This window comes from Chroicocephalus ridibundus, chromosome 2 (assembly GCF_963924245.1).
Source record: "Chroicocephalus ridibundus chromosome 2, bChrRid1.1, whole genome shotgun sequence".
NCBI lineage: Eukaryota > Metazoa > Chordata > Aves > Charadriiformes > Laridae > Chroicocephalus > Chroicocephalus ridibundus.
The window spans coordinates 78230253-78249335 of record NC_086285.1 but is presented as its reverse complement, the minus strand read 5'-3'; the positions used below and the strand labels follow the sequence as shown (position 1 = coordinate 78249335).

Here is a 19083-nt window from a genome sequence, read left to right as displayed (position 1 = left end):
GTAAGTAGAGTATTTTGAGATTTTTAGGATTATATGAATAATGGCAATGGGTTGTTTCTTGATTATTTTTAATGACTGAAAAACAGCTCTTGAATGAGAGCAGTTTAACGAAGGATAATTGAGATTGAATTTAATTTTTTAAAATCTTTAAGGCATGTTTAGATTCTGTTGCTTCCTGCAAACCATCATATTGCAGTTTTCATTGAAATTCCTAGATTTTCTGTCATTCACAAAGTTGATGTCGAAGTCTGTTGTAGGCATACTGACATGAGTTGGTTGGACCTTCTTCTACTGGTAGACCTGAACCTGTTTCACAGTCATTGGAGCCAAATTTTAGAGTCCTCTGGAACATTTGATGGCTTTACATAGAAAGCTTTTGAGTTTTGGATGTTACTAGCGTGGCTTGACATTCTCGGTGATTTTTTTTCAGTTATCTTAAAAGATGTGGACCAAATGGGCTGTGTGAGAAGCGTTCTTAAAATTCTGATACCTGCGTGAGGTCTTCAATGTTTTGTATGCTCACCAGGCCCAGCTGCACAGGACAAAGTGGGTTATTGGTATCTTAGGTCCCTTTATGTTATGTTAGTTTATGAGGACAATGACCAGTGTACATTTACGTAGAGTGCTTCTCCTTCTTAGGGGTGCTAGATAAATATTGCCTGTTTACTGGAATTGCATTTTAAGGTGAGTAATTAAGCATTTTGTGTCTCTGAAGAAGGCACTACTGTTTCCTTTCTACATCAGTCTTCAAAACCTTAAAGAGCAGCTTCTTTATCTAAGCCAAATCTTATGACCTCTTCCAAGGATTCTTTGGAAGCATCAGAATTGTATATGTTTTTGATTCTGGGTTGTGGTTTTTTTGGTGGTGGTTTTTTGGTTTGGTTTTGTTTTTGGTTTTTTTTTAGTTTTTCTCTGGTGCCTTACTTTGAAGTATTGAATCTTTAAAAATATTCCAGCCTAAGTTAAAGCAGATTGTGTTAGTGTAACTACCAAATGTATTTTGCATGTAGAAGAGTATAATGAAGGAGAGGAGGGAGTGGACAAATGTGGAATAATTTAGTTCTAATGGATTAACAGAATCCCAGCATAGAAAGTGATTAAATTAGTTTCGCTCCTCTAGGTATGCTAATGTGGTTATACTAGTGTAAATTTTCTGGAGGCAAGGTGTGAAGAAAGCTTTCTTCAGAGCACTTCAGCTGAGAGGAAATTAACAAAATCCTAATTGCAAAATTATTTGCATAAAATCTGCTATTTGTAAAATTATTTGCATAAAATCTGCTATTTGTATGAGGTTCCTTGGTATGTTTGTTTTGTATGTCTCCAATGTCTAAGGCTGAGCAAGACCTGTAATACTGTGGTTTTCCCCCTCAGATATTCAATGTTTATCTTTGTAATTCAGCTTCAATTCATATTTTCCTCTCACTTTATTATGGTATTTACACTGCAAATTTTATACTGTTCAGGAACAGCTTACCATATCACTTAACAGCCAAGTAGATGTATTTTTTCCAAGACTAGCGCTAATTGTTTTTATTTTGAGTCTAAGCAAAGACTTAAGTCCCCCTGAACACTGAGAAGGGACTTGAGCTCATAATTTATAAATGTCACTCTATCAAAATGGTTGGTTGTGTAATGTTCTCATCCATCCAACCAATCCTACTTTGACAGTTTATTTTTTGTTAAAGCACTGCAGACAGTTCTCAAAGAAGATGGAATTTTGCAACATGGTCCTATTTAACATTAGTTAGTATTGTATTAATACAGCTTTTGTGAAGGAGTTAGACATTCCCTGCACTGCTTAAGATAATAAATCAGAGTACTTCACCTTGAGCATCTTGAATTTTTGAATCTGTCCTGAGTCTCATTAATGCAGAATGTAATGGAGCGCATTAAATAGTAGAGCAGCTACTGCTTTTTGAAAATACTGTTTTGAAAGTACTGTAGTCAGATAGTCTGGAATGTCATATGTTAGACTATGTTATGTGTTCTCTTTGAAATCAACAATAGCTGGCTTCTCTCTCCCCCAAAGACAGAGGGTGTTTTGCTTCCGTGTTGTAGAAGACCCAGTTCTTTTCTTTATCTGCCCGCCCTTTTTTTTTCCCCAGATTGTGTGTGCACATCCTATTACAAAAAAAAAACCCCTTAACAACAAAACTAAAAAGCCCGTAAAAACAAAACAGGAAACCCCTACCAGGAGCTTGGTTTACATTTGTTTGTGCATGCATGTGCTAAAATTAATGAGCCACCAAAAATTAATTCCTCCTGTACTTGCTTGTTAAGGTTACATGATGATACAATCAGGACATATAAAGTGGGGGAAAAAAAACCACCATACTTTATGTGCTTGAGATGTCATCACTGATTCCAAGTGAAACGTGAAGCACTGAACTGCAACCTTGGCAGATAAAGAGCTTGGTTTCCCAAGTACTTTACTAGAGGCACAACTGAAAATACGTATTAATGTGATATTAAATATATATGGTTTTGTGCATTTCTACCAGGTTTTTTTGGATGGAATTTTGCTTCACTAAATGAGGAAGGGAGAATGCAAAGGTTGTTTGCATTGGGTTTGAATGCAACTATTCTTGAATTTTTTAAATTACGTTAAAAAAAAAAGTATTGGTACATCTTTGGTCTATTTTAATGAGTCCTTCAGTGTGTCAAGTCAGAGCTGTGATTTTTGGACTGGGTTTTACAGATATCTTTCTGATCTTCATGCGCCTGGGGACCCTGCTTGGCAGTGCATTGGTGCTCAACATCAGTGGATTCTGCAGCTCATGCACAACTGTAAGGAGAGCTATGTTAAAGAACAAAAAGGCAAGGATATATTTTTGTTTTATATATATATATATATGTTTGACACTTAGGAATTTTGGCATCGCCTTTTATTTGACAAGTTTTGGTGTACAAATGATATTTGGGTTTTTTCCCATCAACTTTGATAGCTTTTTACAAAGTTGCATACTGACTTGCATTTTTTTTCTGTATTCTATTATAAAAACAAAACAGCAGTTGGAGTTTTCTTTTTGTTTAATTTATAACTTTTAAGCTCTTCACATGGGAAAAGCATTAAATTTCAATCATTTGTCTGAAGTTTACTATCCTCTTGAAATACTTCTTTGAGGTCACGTGAAGTTTGGATTGTTTTCTGAATCTGCCAGTTAGATTTCTTTGTCACAAGATATGCTCTTAGTATATGGATATGCAGGGCATTGGGCCATAGTGGGATACTGTGTAATTTCTTGATGTGCAGAGAATGACAATATGGTGTTTTCTTGTTCTTTGTTTGTTTCAAAATTCAGATTACACTGTTCAGGCACAGACCTGTGAGTTGGATAAGATATTTAGACAATGTTATATTAAGACCAGCATGAATATTTAGTTGTATTCTGTCTTTGTCTTTGCCAGCGTTGCTCCTCAAAGAAATGTGTGCTCATAGGTATTGTTTTCAGGTGCGGCAGCAATTTAACTATCAGTTAACATTACCGATCACATCAGTGTATTTTCAAAAGGGAGTAAGTGGGACACTATTGGCCTGGCATTTCTAGTAGTAAAATCTGAAAACTGGATTTTTAAATTAGAAAATGGCAAGTAGTGCCTTGTTTCTCAAGAAGTCTTACCAAGTTTGCTATTTCTGAAATGAGTAGGCATACTGGAATCTGGCTCTCTCACCTTATAGGGAATGCCTGTGTCTAGTGTAGTGCGTGTGTATCCCAAACCAAATAACGTGTTCTCTTCTGAGAAACCACAGAAATTTTACTGAGTTGGAACTGCTGCAGAAGTGTGCTGTAAAATTGCTGCAGGAGGCTTAAACTCTCTTTAGCAGAGGTTACGACATGGGGTATAGAGTTCACAGGGTGCATCGCACATGACAGTGATGTCAGTAAGTTTTAGCTTAAAGCATGTGCAGACCATCTTTGTTCCACAACACAGTGGGGAGTGCTGTAGGACCAGCTGGAACACCAGGTTGATTCCCTAGCCTTTTGGTCAAAATTCAGAACATTTCCAAAACTTCCCCATCTTCGCTCCTTGTCAAAATCCTGATACACCACCCCACCCTGCAACATACAGCTATCAGGAACAAAACTCACTTTTAAAAGCAGCCGTGGTTAACAATTCTAAGCTTGCTTTTTCTCCACTCATTTGCAAAGTATTATATAGCCATCTCCCGGCTTCTTAGTGAGAAAAATAGGGGCAGGAAGATATTAAGTGCTGAAGACTTTTTTGTTGTAGTAGTCGTATAATTTTGATATGCACGCTCCAGTAAACGAATGGAAAATGTGTCTAAATTCCTAGGCTTGTCTTGAAAATCTCAACCTGTTTGGTGTTTTTCTTGCAACAAATCTTCTTACGTCAGACTTAATATCCAAGGGGCTATTATGTTAGCAGCTTTGTTTGGCTCACAGAAGAGAGAATTTAAATAACTTGAATGGCCGCTAATGCATGTATGAATAGTTAATATTTAGTGCATATATGAAACATGCTAATGTTTTATCACTTTCATTAAAGAGCTCATCAAATTTCAATATTCTTTCCCCAGCCTTTTATGTGATCCTTACTAATGTAGTTTTTGTACAGATTGTAAAATACTCAAGAATTGATCCTAGTTGATGGAATTTCCCACTTAGTATCTATTAGGACAAAGGAAGGTTGTTGAACATGGTTTTTCCTTCTCATAGATCTTTAATTTTGGCATACACCAGACAGAAGAAGGAAAAACTTGCAAGAATTGGAATTAATTGCCAAGTAGAACAATGCTGATTCTGATCAGACACGTGGAATGTATTTTTAATCTACTTTAAGAGATGTATGCTTTTCAAACAGGAAGAGTGTGGGTTTTTACTCACATTGGCTATGCAAGACTTTGAGGAATCTAATCAAATAAGTCAGAAACGTGGTTTATATGTTTATAAATTCATAGGCTATTTTTAGAACAGAGTAGTAATACATTTTCAAACGTTGAAGTCCTCCACTCTTAAAACATGCTTCCAAAAAAGATTATTTTGTATATCAAGCATTTGGAGGAAGAGGTGGGTCATAAGGTTGATACTTTAATGTAAAGGGCATTAAATCTTTTTCTACATTTCCCTTCTCAACAAGGGTAATAGATGTTGTTTCCAGCAGATAGTATTCTTCATACTGTAGGTGCTGGAATAAGCAGACAGCAATTACAGTTCCACCTTGAACATACCAACAATTTTTGGCTATTTTTAGCTTAGTTCTTCTGCTGAATCTGTGGGTTCAAACTGACTGAGTCAAAACTTTTGAGCATAGTAAACTTAAACCTCAGTAGCAGATTGGATATATTTTTGCATTTGTGAACAATTTTTCAAGTTTCAACTGAGTTCATGCTAAAGTATTTTGCAATTTTATTTGTTTTCAATGCAGAGCTGTGCCCCAAGTCATTATACGTGAATTTTACTACACAAAATGGTTATGGAATTAGATGAAAGCCTTTGCTTTTCTTACCTGGAAAAGTCTTTGTTGAAAACTCTATTAGACGTTCTGGACCGGATTTTTGTAGCTGATTGTCAAACAGTAAATCTAATCAAAGAATTTATTTGCTGGACATGAGGTATTCAGGAAGGGAAGGTTAACTTTGCCATTATTTGCTAAACAAGCTAAACCCCAAATCTAAGTGAATTCTAAGGAGAACTTACTCCAAATTCAGTCACTGATATGAAAAGCCAACAGAGTACCCTTAGTGGGATGAAATTGTTCTAGTTATCTCCATGCTATTAGGAGGTTGACCCTTTAGTCATTACAAGTGAAATAACTTCATTTTCTTATACAGAAACAGCATCTTTTCCTATCTACTTTAAGAGATTTAGTGATGTATTGTCTCATCTAGGCCACTAGTAATGACAGTCAGGACAAATCCCGAATATTGATAAGAAGTAAATCTGCTTTTCTACATCCTCTGTAGGTTCCTTATCTTTGTCTGATGATTGCTGTCTTGTTAGTAACTGTACTTTCAAGGCTCTCCTAAGTATAGTTGAAGAGGGGAGTGAGCTAATACAAATGCTGAGGTGTTTGAAAGTGCTATCAGAAAATTGTGTATTAGAGAGATATTTAAATACATGTGTATTTAAATTTCATATCTAAGTATATATTTTTGATGTAAATATGAATCCTTCACTCTCAGTAGTGCTATCACATGAAGAGCATTGGTTTTTGTTTTTTTTTTTTAAAAAAAGCCACTGTGCTTCACTATTACTAGAGATTAACTCCATTTTGTAGAAATAATCTGCAGTTGTAAGTATGTCCTAGAACTGTAAAGTGTCATAGTATAGTAAAATCTCTGATGCAGCCAGAAAGAAGAAACAGTGGCAAGTTTACAGGGCTGTAATGGTCTTGGAGTTCTCTCCTGGAATTTGTTTCAGGGGTTAGCAGAAGTCCTTTGTGTTTCAAATACCGTCTGTTTTCAGTTAATCCAACTTGGGTTAATATTATTCCAAAAACTAAAAGGTATATCAAGCTGTGCTAAGCTTTGTCAACTAATTTGGCAGTGTGGCTTAAAGGCTGGCAACTACCAACAGCAAATTATTCCATTGGATGTTTCCTTTGATTTTAACAGACAATTATTAATCGTAAAAGATGCAGTAATCTGATCATTAGCTGGTTCATTACATGCTCAGATATGGCTATTGTTACTCACCCACAAACGCCTTTAACCTATCTCTCTCTTGCTCTGTATAGCCATAGCAGACCTTCCTCATTTGTGAGGTTAAAAAAAATGCAGGCAGATGATGCTCATACTATAAGAAACTGTTGGAATCCAAGCCCACATGTTTTAAGGAGTGAGAGAATATGCTCGTATGACAGCAGACCAAAATTTCTCCTGCTCTGAAGTACTCTGAAGTATGAGCAGCCAGAATAAAGAGACCAAACAGCAGAGCCAAAGTCATCGTGGATGCATGAGGCAGTACAGGGGATGCCCAAATTGTAAAGCTTCTGTGCTTGTGTCCGTGCATTAAGCCGTTCTGCTTCTCTGATGGTGAGATTCTGCCATTAAAGGTGCAGTTGCAGATAGAGGACCCACGTGCAACTGGCTTGGAACTCTAGCTCTGATGATGTGATAATGCTTGTAAATAAATGGATTTATTAACTTCTTATGTTTTCAATTGAATTTTTGTCTGCTTTTCTAATGGAATGTGCAGTTGTGCTCCTTTATTGTTTTTTAAACCTTTTTTTAAATGGTTATGAAGTTATTTCCTGAAGCATTGATAGATTCCTTTTATAAATCTGATTGCTGACCACTGGAAGGACCTGAAGTAGGTAAAGCCAATTTGCTGCTCTTACTTAGTATGTAGATACAATAGAGAGAGGGAGATGCATGAGGCTGAACAGACATCAAAAATAGCACTTTTGAAGGCTATGAATATAAAGCTTAACATAGAAGAGCACTGTGCTCACTCAAAACAGTATTTCTTAAAGCTCTACCAAGAGATAGTTGAATGATGTGCTGAATTGTGCTGGTATTTTATGCCTTGCATTGGCTGAAGTCTGAATTGTTTCTTCTGAACTTTGAACTTATGATTCGTAGAAGTCTTGGGACTTTCAAACCTGGTACCTGGATAATAAATGGTTTCCTTCAATGAAGATTTTACATATTCGTAATTTTTAACTTTACTTGTCAGTTCCCTGATTATTAGGGCATAATTGTAGTTTTTCACCATGGCTTATGCTTCCCAGACTTATTGGAGTACAGGAAACATGGGGGATATAATGACGTAAAATGACATGAAAATAAATGTAAATAAATGAGGTTTAGTTTAAAATTTGCCTGGGGCACTGGGCAGATAGCCAAAATGAGTTAAGCAGTGGGATTCTTAACGTGAGTATCAGGGAAAGAAGCTATGGAGGTTAGGACTGTTTTCTGTGTGGCCAATGGTTATTTGCTTAGACTTTAATAGTGGCTTAGTAGGTTTCATGATTCTTTGAGCTAAAATAGATAGGGACTCTCGTCCAGTTGTTGTCAAACTGACTGAAAAAGTCTTAATTTCTTAACAAGTCTTTCTGAGATATTATGTAACATTATTGCAACTAAGCTATCTGTTAATACAATTTAGAAACTAAGACTGTAAATGGAAGCACTAGCACAGTTGTAGTGTGATCTTTCTGCTATCCTTTGGGTTGCAAAATACATAATATACAGCCTATAAAGTTCCCAACATGGACACAGTTCTTGAAACTGGAACGTGCTAATTCAATCATTGTGATTTTTGTTGTAGTTCTTACTGCTGGGAAAAAAAGTAATTTTTGCAGCACTCAGAATATGATGCACAGCTCTCCAGATTTTGTAAAAAAAAAAAAAAAAAAAAAAAAAAATCAACTAAAGAAAAAACAACAAAAAAACCCCAAAAGCATGACCATGCAGGGCTTTTCTGTGCCAGAGTAACAGCAGCTGTGCATAGTGTGAAGGAGAGAGGTGGATGCTTGGACCGTGTTGCTCTTTCTTCTGTGCCACACTGAGATTCTATTCACCTTGCAATGAATGATCCATCTTTGTTAGATCAGACAGGCCGGCAAGGCTGGTGTCAAAAGGGCCTTTTCAATTTGTTATCCTAGCAGCTGGTTCTCTTCCATTGCCTTTGCTTACTGTACATCTGGAAGAAGACTTCTTGCAGCTGGGAGCCATTTCATGTCTAAACCACATCCCCTGTCCATAGCAGAAATACCCTTCTGACAGCAGATGTCAAGCAAACCCTTAATGGGTTATTAATTACAAAAAAAAAAAAAAGAATAAAAATTAATCAGTACAAAATTTAACATTGGATTTGTTTTCCCCTTTTACCACCTGTATCTGTAACTTTGCTGTTATCAGATTCTACTAAAAATCCCGAATATGTTCGGAAGTGTAGGAGGCATTCTTATTTTATATAATACTTCAAATAATATTTGAAAATGTAAAAAAAATCAAAATTGAAAAGATCAGTACTACTGAAGTTAAAGTGAAACTCTTCTGTGCCCACAGTTTTACCTTGGTGTCTGCTCTAGTCTTCTAAGTCCTTATTCGGGCAATTAAATAAAAGCGGATTGTTTTCAAAGTTACTGAGGATCTTAATGTCCACTGGTGCGTTTTACTAGTGCTAGTAAAATGACATCGTTTTTATTTATGTGCTGAACTTGAAGTGTTTGGCTCTTGCTTCAGTATTTTTTGGCCTGCAGGACTGACAATAAGGCATACCCTTAGGCTGTGAAATACTTAGAACACCGCTAGAAATAATCAGCCCAATTACCCTTTTTGTAATAAATGGAAAAATAGTTTTAGTATAAATGTATTTAGCATACCTAAGATTAGCCCTAAGATTTAAAAAAGCATTCATTTTTAAATGCATTCCAAAATCTTTTTTCTCCATAAAGTGCAGCAATTTTAATCTTCCACACTCATCTCTCTGCTAGAAATACAACCCATTTTCTTCTTGATCATTTAAAAATATTAGATTCCTAATAAATGTAAGGTTAGAAAGAAAAGATACTCCAAAAAAAAGAATGAAATGCAGTCATTCATCTGTCGAGCAGGTTAATTTTTTTTTTTGATAATTTCTCCTGCTCGTCTAATTTCTTGCCTAGACAAATTGAAATTCTCAAAGCGTTGCCCTTGAAAGGAATCTTATCCTGGTTGTGTCAGTGCGGGCTCCAGGCACAGTGTGTTTGGTCAACAAGCAACAGTGGGTGGTCAGGCTGTAGCACAGGACAAGGGCCCGCTGTGCACAGGAAAAAATGTTCAAAGGTGTTTAAGGGTGGTAAGGAAGTCTGCCGCCCCTTCAGAGAGTCGGGAGGCTATAGATCAGCCTTCCCTCACTATGATAGCCTGTGAGAAAATTCACTGTAAGATACATAATGGATGAAAGAATACAGTAACTGTATTCACCTGGTTGCACATCTATAGGGTCTTTTTTAGTTTAATGTTGCTCATACACGCGCTGTATATGTCCATGCAGCCTGTGTAATGACTGATGTTTGGCTTACCATGGAAAATTGCACTGAAAAACTACTCGGACTGAGGTTAGTCACTTGTTAACAATGTTCTTCGTCACTGCAAAAAGTACAGGCACTGTATTATCCTCTGGTCAACTCATAGCTTTTGTACAAAGCTTTAGCTGAATGTCACACAAGTGATGCGCCGAGAATTGCGGAGTGGCTGAGGCTGGGTTACACGAGGGAGGTGGGAGATGTGTGACTCCCATGAGAAACTTCTGCCTGTCAGACTGCAAGGGGAGGGGGGAAGAAACCAAGCAGAGCTGTGGAACGATGGATAGTGCAGAACGATTTTTACACTCAGTTTGGTGGTAGTATGGAAATATGAAAGTAAAGCCGCTTTTAAAGATTTAAGTCTTTGACTGGTATGCAGATAGTGGAAAAATCTATTTTGGGCAAACTTCATGTTAGTTGTCTTTTTAATGGAGGCTGTGATATGCTGCGTGCCAAGAGCATGCAGATAACATTACCAAAAAATGGGGTCAAGGTATGTACGTGAGCCATAGGTACTGTAGGCACACAGGTACCCTGTGGCAACTCCAGTATTGATAAACTTAGAGTAAACCTGCAATTAAGGGTCAGCACAGATGACTTTTTATTTACAGAAAGGGAAAGCACAAATTAAATAAATGACCTCCAAGAGCATTGTGCTTTTTTTTCTTCTTAGATCCTTGTTTTGGTGAGATCTCACTGCACTAGAACAGAAGAGGTCTGAACAAAACTGTTAACTATTTATATTTCGCACAGTATCTGAATGTTTTTATTTCGTTCTACATACCTTTAAAATATCTGTGTGCAAAAAGATGAAACCCAGTAAAATCCTTTTTAGAAAAAAAAATAAAGCAATGTGAAGACCCTTAAAACTTCTTACTTGATCTCCTAATGATTTTACAGTTGTAAATGTAATAAGGCTTTAATTACAGTTCTGGTTTGTCACGACTGGTAGAAGAAGAGAATGTAGTACATTTATTTTTCCTGTGTTTCCTTGGTTAAATATACACTTGGCACTGGAGTCGCTGACAGATATGCTCAATGTAGATGCTGTATTTTGGAAAAAAATACTTCTCTAACTTCAAAGATGCAGTATATTTTTAAAAAAATGAAGATCTGCAAGGAATGAATTGTTCATACTGTTTATACACCATCTTAAAAAGTGTTAGCACATTAAAAAGTTAATTTCTTGAAACTTTAGATTGTTGCTGTCCTATATTCAGGATCTAGGAATGTAGAAATAGTACACAAATCGTACAGTGGATAGGCAGTAAATTATTATTTGGGTAGTTTATTTAGGTTTGTAAATATTATTGTCTACAGTCCATACTAATATTAAATCATTGTGTTCCATTATGCTGCTAAATTTAAGCTGCTGGCTCCAGAGAGGGAATGAGTTGGGCTGGGAGAAAAATTGTTTGTGAGTTAACTCTCACTTTTTTTTTTTTTACAAGATTTATGCGTTAGTGTGCAGTCTTCAAGCGCTATCTTCTGGTAGGGTGAAAGCAAAATCAGCTTTGCTAATGCAGTCCAGATGTTTATTAGTCCTGAGGGTATATGGGCTGTTGTAGTTCCCTGCTGCTGTGTTATACTTGCTTGTAATGCTAGACAACCAATTAAGAAATTAGTTCATGTTAAACTTTCTTTTCCTGGTACAGCTGCAAACTGATGATGTGGTTTTTCTGGTGGAACAAGAGAGTATTCTTTACATGTTTTCTGTTACTGGTGAATATATAAACCATTTGGGCGGCGTGGGGTTAGCATATCAGCAGCAATACGGAATTTTCAGGTTTTCATCTACCTCAAGCAAATGGTTTTAATTGAACTAATTCACATTAAGATGTTTTGGTAAGTGTGTCTGTTTTTCTTAATTCTGAGGTTTAATTGGCACTGTCATTTTTAGAGACCATCTGTTTACAAGAAATTCCTTGTATTAGCAAGGCGTTTGAAAGGTGAGAACCTAAATTCTACACGAAGACATCAAAGAGGAATGTTTTGGTGTATCATGGCTTTTTTTTATTGTAGTCTTTGTGAAAATAGCGTTGCTGCACTTTTAAGGGTTTGTTTTAGCACATGCTTTAACGAGCAATAACTGTGGCAATTCTGATTTGTCCTTCTTGGCATACTTTTTTTGGCCAAATGGGACGCGCATATGTTAAATCTGAGGCAAATTCTTACGGAAGCCCAAGAACTATGTGAGGCACTTAAATTTCTCAGGATCTTCTATACAATTTTCTTCTTATTCTGGGTAGCATCTCTGTAAGATTCTGAATGAGTGGGTTTTTTTAATCTGGAGAGGAATTAATTTGTTTTGGTTTTTACTTCATTCTGTAAGGTTGTTGAAATGTTTTCACATAATTATTGCAAATTTACTACATTTAAGATATATTTTAGAAGTCATAGTGTTTAAATCATAAATGCCGATGATGTGTGACCTTATACAGATCTCTGCTATATGGGTAGTTGCTTAGTACCTGTCAATAATAATTAACTATTTGCATTTGCAGCATACGTACCTTCTTAAAAAACTTCTGAAAGCTTAAATTTACTTTCTTATTATTTTGTATTTTTAGTCCATTCAGAAGGAAAAGTCTTTCCCCAAATTCTTGTTCAAACTCATTGTAGATCTTGTCTGTGGTGACGGTGGATAATACACTTAAATCACTGCAGCGGATTCCATATTGCTGAAAATTCATAAATTTTAAAGATGTCATAAAGATGAGTTGTTTTTAAGAAGTGGTGTAGTAGTGATCGGAATCATAATACAGGATAAAGATAGTACGGATGGGTTCACCAAGTTAGTTAATGCAGTGGTGTCCATCACGATTGTGAATGAGGTGGCAAATTGGATCTATTTACTTAGGCGTCTTATAGTATGAACAGTAATAAAATGAATGGAGGAACCAACAGTTAGCTCGGTAATGATAATGTGTATTTGGTTTGCGTGGCAAGGTTTTGGTAGTGGGGGATGGCTTCTGTGAGAAGCTGCTAGAAGCTTCCCCTATGTCTGATAGAGCCAGTGCCAGCTGGCTCCAAGACAGATCCCCTGCTGGCCAAGGCCAAGCCCGTCAGTGACAGTGGTAGGTTCTGTGAGAACATATTTAAGAAGGGGTAAAAAAACCCAAACTGATAGCAGCTAGAAGAGAGGACTGAGACTATGTGAGAGAACACCAAGGTCAGTGAAGGAGGAGGGGGAGGAGGTGCTCCGGGCAATGGAGAAGAGATTCCCCTGTAGCCCGTTGTGAAGACCCTGGTCTGGGGGCACACTGTAGAGGTTAATTGTGGAGCAGATATCCACCTGCAGCCCATGGAGGACCCCATGCTGGAGCAGGCGGGTGCACCTGAAGGAGGCTGTGACCCTATGGGAAGCCCACGCTGGGGCAGGTTTGCTGGCAGGTCGTGTGACCCTGTGGGGGACCCACACTGGAGCAATCTGTTCCTGAAGGACTGCACCCCGTGGAAGGACTCGCGTTGGAGAAGTTCGTTGAGAACTGTCTCCTGTGGGAGGGACCCAGTGCTGGAGCCAGGGGAAGAGTGTGAGGAGTCCTCCCCATAAGGCGGAAGGAGCAGCAGAAACAACATGTGATGAACTGACCACAACCCCCGTTCCCTGTTCCCTTGCTCTGCTTGGTGGGAGGAGGTAAAGAAAATCGGGAGTGAAGTTGAGCCCGGGAAGAAGGGAGGGGTGGGGGAAGGTGTTTTAAGGTTCAATTTTTATTTCTCATTACCCTACTCTGATTTGATTGGTAATAAATTGAATTAATTTTCTTCGAGTAGAGTCTGTTTTGCCTGTGGTGGTAATTGCTGAGTGATCTCCCTGTCCTTATCTCGACCCACAAGCCTTTCATTATATTTTTTTCTTCACTGTCCAGCTGAGGAGAGGATGTGATAGAGCGGTTTTGGTGGGCACCTGGCATCCAGCCAGGGTCATCCCACCACACAATGCCACAGTGAAAGGCCACAGAAAATCTCTTTAAAAGCCATTAAAGAATTATGGGAGGAAGAACTTCTTTCAAAAGGAATTAAAACCCAATACTGTCACCTATTGGAAGTTTGTGATAAGTTTCACAATACTTAATATTGCTCTTTATGTTCCAGCTGTTGAAGTAAAGTGAATAGGTATATCTTTACTGCCATACTGGTCTGACAGCAGCATAAATTCAGAATAAATATTCTTAAATCCGTTTTATTTTGTGTTACTCTTGAATCTGATTAGTGCAGTGTTACAGCTGGTGCTCTTGCTGTGTGGCCTTCCTGATATTTTAAGTGAATGTAGGTATTGATGGAAAAGATCAAGCAATATAAACCTAAATGCTGAGATTCTCAGTAAAAAAATCAGCGTGAATTACCAGGAGAGGTTTCATCTCGATAGAAGAAAGAAATTTTTTACTGTGAGAACAATCAATGACTGGAGTAACCTCCCCAGGGATGTGGTAAAGTCCCTATCACTGGAGGTTTTCAAGATGCAACTGGACAGGGTGTTATATAATCTCATTTAGGCTCCCTTTCCCAGAAAAGGTTGGACCAGATGATCTTTTGAGGTCCCTTCCCACCTGGGCTGTTTTATAATTCTGTGAATTGCAATTAAAGTTTATCTGTTACAGCTCAGTTGGCCAATGCTGAAATTATTTTTGATGGTTTCTTTCAGAAATGTGTCTGCAAGGTGAAATGCACACAAAAGCAGCAATTTAGACTTTAAAAGAAGTATTGGCAGTGTTACAGTACATTAAAAAAACATCATGGTCTGCTCATTGTTATATGGTTGTTTTCCGAAAGGTACAGTAGACTCCAAGTATCCACCTCTCTCAGATTAGATCATTGCTTAGGACTTGCTAATAGTGACATACACATAGACAGGCACCCAAAGGGAAAAAAAAATAATATTTGATACACTGGGAAATATTTTGTGTGTTTGTAGATATGTGTAAGTACGGGGTGTTTTACAGACATGCACAAGCATACACTGCATCTGCTCCGTGGTCGATGGATTCTTTCTACCTGATCTCTGTAGAGGTCAAACAGCTAAGAAGTAGTTGAACCCTCTGCCCTTAACTGCTTCAGCTGGAGGCACAAGAAACTTTTGGTGTTGAAAAGTATATTTAGACGTACACCAGAAAAAAAGTGTGTGCCCTGTCACTAATGGCATAAATACATATTTATCTATGGCTTTCAAGCAACTAATTGTAGGGCATTAATTAAAGTAAAACCAGAGCAACATACAGACCAAAGAATGATATTTCCCACACGGTACTTGTGGTTTTGGCCTTGCTACAGGAATCAATAGTGGAATTATTGAATAGCATTGATGTGGATGAACAAAGAGTCTAAGTAAGTGAGACCAAGAACGTGTTTGCTACATAACTTTTGTCTTGTATCACTTCTGAATTAAATTAGAATTCCACAGGCAGCATGCAGTTTCATGTCGATTGGTGTGCAAAATCTTTATAACTTCTTTTCCCCCCCCTCCCTAGGCAACTCATTGCTCCACAGCCCCATGTTAGACCTGGACAGTGATGTGCGTCCGTCACCAATTGGCCATCTCAGTCAAACTGCTTCATTGAAAAGGGGCAGCAGCTTTCAGTCTGGCCGTGATGATGGTAGGCATCTGTTTTATTTGGAAAAACAAAGCTGCAGTTCCCGATGTCCCGTGTGTGGTGTAACAAAAAAAAAAAAAAACAAACCCCAAACAAACCCCCAGATTCTCTGTGTTTGTTTTGGTTTGGTACCAAATAAAATTCTTTCTTCTCATGCATTACCGTTGCTTACTAAAGGGTTCCTCTGTGTTTTTTGCAAAAGTAGTTCATAGCTGAAATCTCTTTCTTAAAATGTAGTCACGGTAGTAAGAGTCTTTTTTCTACAAAATGAGAATTATTTTTTTTTTTTTGGCATACATAACCACCTACTGCCTACCACCTTTTGCTGCTGTTATACCTTTTGTGTTGTGGTTGCTAAGATGACTCTCTTTGCATTTGGTTCTTCTGTGACTTCAAATATCTGGTCCATGTTCTCTAATTCTGCAAACCCGGAAAGGGAAACAAAGTGTGTGACTAAGCTCAAGCAGTGTGTCCACAACCAGCTGACCCTTTTTTTGTCCTAAGTGTCTTCAACACCCTTGTCCAAACAACTTCACCTTCGGGAGTCTTGCAATGCTGACATCACAGGAGACAGAAACCATGTTTTTCACAAGCTAAGTAATTTCTTACCGCAGTGCTTTTTTTGCAGAAAGTGGGTTTTTATGAAGAACTTTCTGGCTTTGGTTTGCTTTGATGTTGCTCTTCTCCCAATTCCATGGACTTCCTTGAAGAACCGTCCATAAATACCTGACTTTTTTTTTTGAGCAAAAAGAGGAATCTGTCAAGAACATGGAATGAAGAATAATGAGAATTGTACATTCTTGTGCTGCTACAGGGTATCTTCACATGGCAAGACAATTAAGTTGTGTCACAGTTTGAGGGTGAATGTTTGTATTCCAAAATGTAAGTTACACAGGCTCCTCAAAATGTATGTGTATACCAAGTAATTACATTACTGTATTACTGTTACCCCTGTCCTTTCTCAGCCCAAAGCCTTGCATGAAGTTGATTAACAAGTTTTACAGAGTAAAACGGTAAATTCCTGGTTGTCGTTGGATACCATCCACTAACAATACACATGCCACACTTAATGTAGCAAGCAACATCCAAAATCCAGTTTATTTTTTCCTTGTTTGAATTATTTTGCATGTGTTTCTGGTTAAAGAGTTGCATCGAGAGAAGGCAATTCCAATTCAGTTGGCTATCTTTGCTTTTCAAGTCTTAGTTATGGATCCATAACCTTTTACAAACTGGAAAAGAGAAGTCTGCAGCTAGCTTTACAGATTCTGTAGCCATGAGTTTAAACCAAGACTCAAAGGAAAACTGGAGGATTGGTCAGAGCATCATAATAACCCACTGCAAAGACCCTAGAGTTAGAATGAGTTGCCTCTGAGTTGGGTTTATTGGTATTTAGTTGCAAGTGCCTGCTGCATGCTTACAAGCAGTTTAAATCTCTACCATCCCTTGATTTTCTCTGAGTGGAGAGCCAAAGCAAACCAACCACTTAGGATACCTGTGCAGGAGCTGCCATTCCAAATATGCCGTGATGTGCTGTTTTCAGGTTGCTTGTGCATCCTTTTGGTTTTTAGCAAATTTGAGGAGCGGTGTCTCTGGGGTTTTTGGATGTTTTGGTGTGGGGTTTGTTTTTTTTTTTTTCGCTAATGTGATTAACAGTGATTGTCCATGAGATTGTTTGAACAAATTACTTTAAATTCAAAACCGCACCATTCAAATAACATTCAGCTCTTGCTTGAGCATGTGTTCATGAGGATATGTAAACAATAGCTGTAGTTTCATCTTTAGGATGTTACAGCACAGATTATAATAGAATAAATAGAATAAAAGAAAATTTCTGCTTTAACATACATTGGAGCTTTCTCTAGCGACAAAGTCAAAATATCCTGAATTTATGGCCAGGATGTCCTTTTGACATGATGTGCAATAGGTTATTCTAATAAATATCTGCTGTCTGCAGACTAGGGACTAAGGCAATCTTTGAAATAGGCCTGAATTGTGCTTCCTGGAGTGGAAAAGAATTTCATACGTGAAGTAAGTCTTGCCAGTGTATTTCAAGTTAGGACTAGACATCCCTGGTTATAACCTTGGGTTGGTGGTGGAGCTTTTGGCAAAGATGAAATGGTTTCTTGAAGGACCTGAAATCTTTTGGTTAGAATTTCGGGTTTGTTGGTGTTACAGAGCCTCTGTTGCTATAGCAGTGTTGGCACAGCTTCCTGGCGTAGTCACAGCTTATGTTAATGAGTTTTTCTGCTACTGGGTCTAGACTAGTTCTCTGACAGTCATAAACCAAGCTGGCAAAAGTAGTGCTCTCACATTCTGTGTCCGGCCTATGAGCTTTGGTAGTTGAGTTTTGAAGTTTTCATGCCTGCTAAACAGATGCATCGTTTTCAGCAGAGTTATGCTTCAGTTATGTCAGTCTCTCTCCAAATTTTGGGCTTCTGTTGCGATTTTTTTTTTTTTTTTTTGGATTTTCAAATACTAATCCAGAGTCCCTGAACATTTTTGCCATGAGGAAAAAGAACATTTTTGCGTACTGCAGATGTTTATTTGTCCGCTAAAGAAATGGACCAATAATTGACCCGCACCTTGACAAATGGATGCTGCTGAAGGCACGCTGTACTTCAAGGAGATTCAAGACTGTCTATCAACACAATAAAACAGGCTCTGGTGAAACCCACTAGTTACCTAGCCTCCTATTAGGCAACTGTTTTTGCCTAACTGGCAAACTCCTGTTCTGTGTAGGCAATATTCTCTGGCAGAGTTAAGACAAAAAGTGCTATTTCACCCAACATCTTTCTGCATTTTGACAGAGTTATGTAGGGTAATATCATGTTTTTAACTTTTATCATTTATAAAAGACCAGAGTTACACACAAAAAACCCTACACCAACAAACGTGGACCTCTTTAAGTGTTTTGGGTTTGTTTTCTGGGTTTTTTGGTTGGTTGTTTTGGGTTTTTTCAAAAAATCCGTGATTCCTTTTTCCCAGTGTTCTAAAGTTTACTCTAATTCTTGAGGTTAAATATTTTGTTTTGTTAAACTGTTTTGTTAAAACAACATAAAAGAAGGTTTCAATGGAGAAGGCAGATGGTTATAGAAAAGTATTTCACAGGCTTTCCTTTGTTTTCTGTGTTAATTAGTACTTTTTTCTTCCCTTTTTCAGCTTTCTCTTTACCCTTCCCCTTGCCCCGCCCCCCCCCCCCCCCCCCCCCCGCTTTTGCCCCATTTGATAAGAAACTGAGAAAAGTTATCTGCTGCCAAAATGTAAGCTATTTTCCTGATGTGTTTAATTCCAGCATACCAGGAATGTAAGTAGGTTCGTGAAGGGAAAGATTCCGCAGTGTTATGTGTTATGATTGTGTTCTTCATCCAGGAATATCATTATATAATTAGTGATACATTTATTGAGTTTTAATGACAATGTTGGAATCTCTCCTGTTTTTCATATAAAAGATTTTTACCAAACAAATGAAAACGAAGATGAGAGGTTGGCAACTTGCCTCAGGCCACAATGGAAA

General features: G+C 37.7%; 1 protein-coding gene across 2 annotated transcripts in view; it reads left to right on the top strand.

The window, feature by feature from the left end:
- The window catches only part of EXOC2 (exocyst complex component 2), a 128913-nt gene that overhangs the window by 49868 nt on the left and 59962 nt on the right, over positions 1-19083 (top strand). Inside the window, exons 11-12 of one of the 2 annotated variants that reach the window (XM_063326006.1) lie at positions 2699-2817; positions 15447-15572. In XM_063326006.1, coding sequence (XP_063182076.1) covers positions 2699-2817; positions 15447-15572 — 245 coding nt within the window. The remainder of the gene's footprint in view (positions 1-2698; positions 2818-15446; positions 15573-19083) is intronic. The other variant, XM_063326007.1, reaches the window with a different exon arrangement.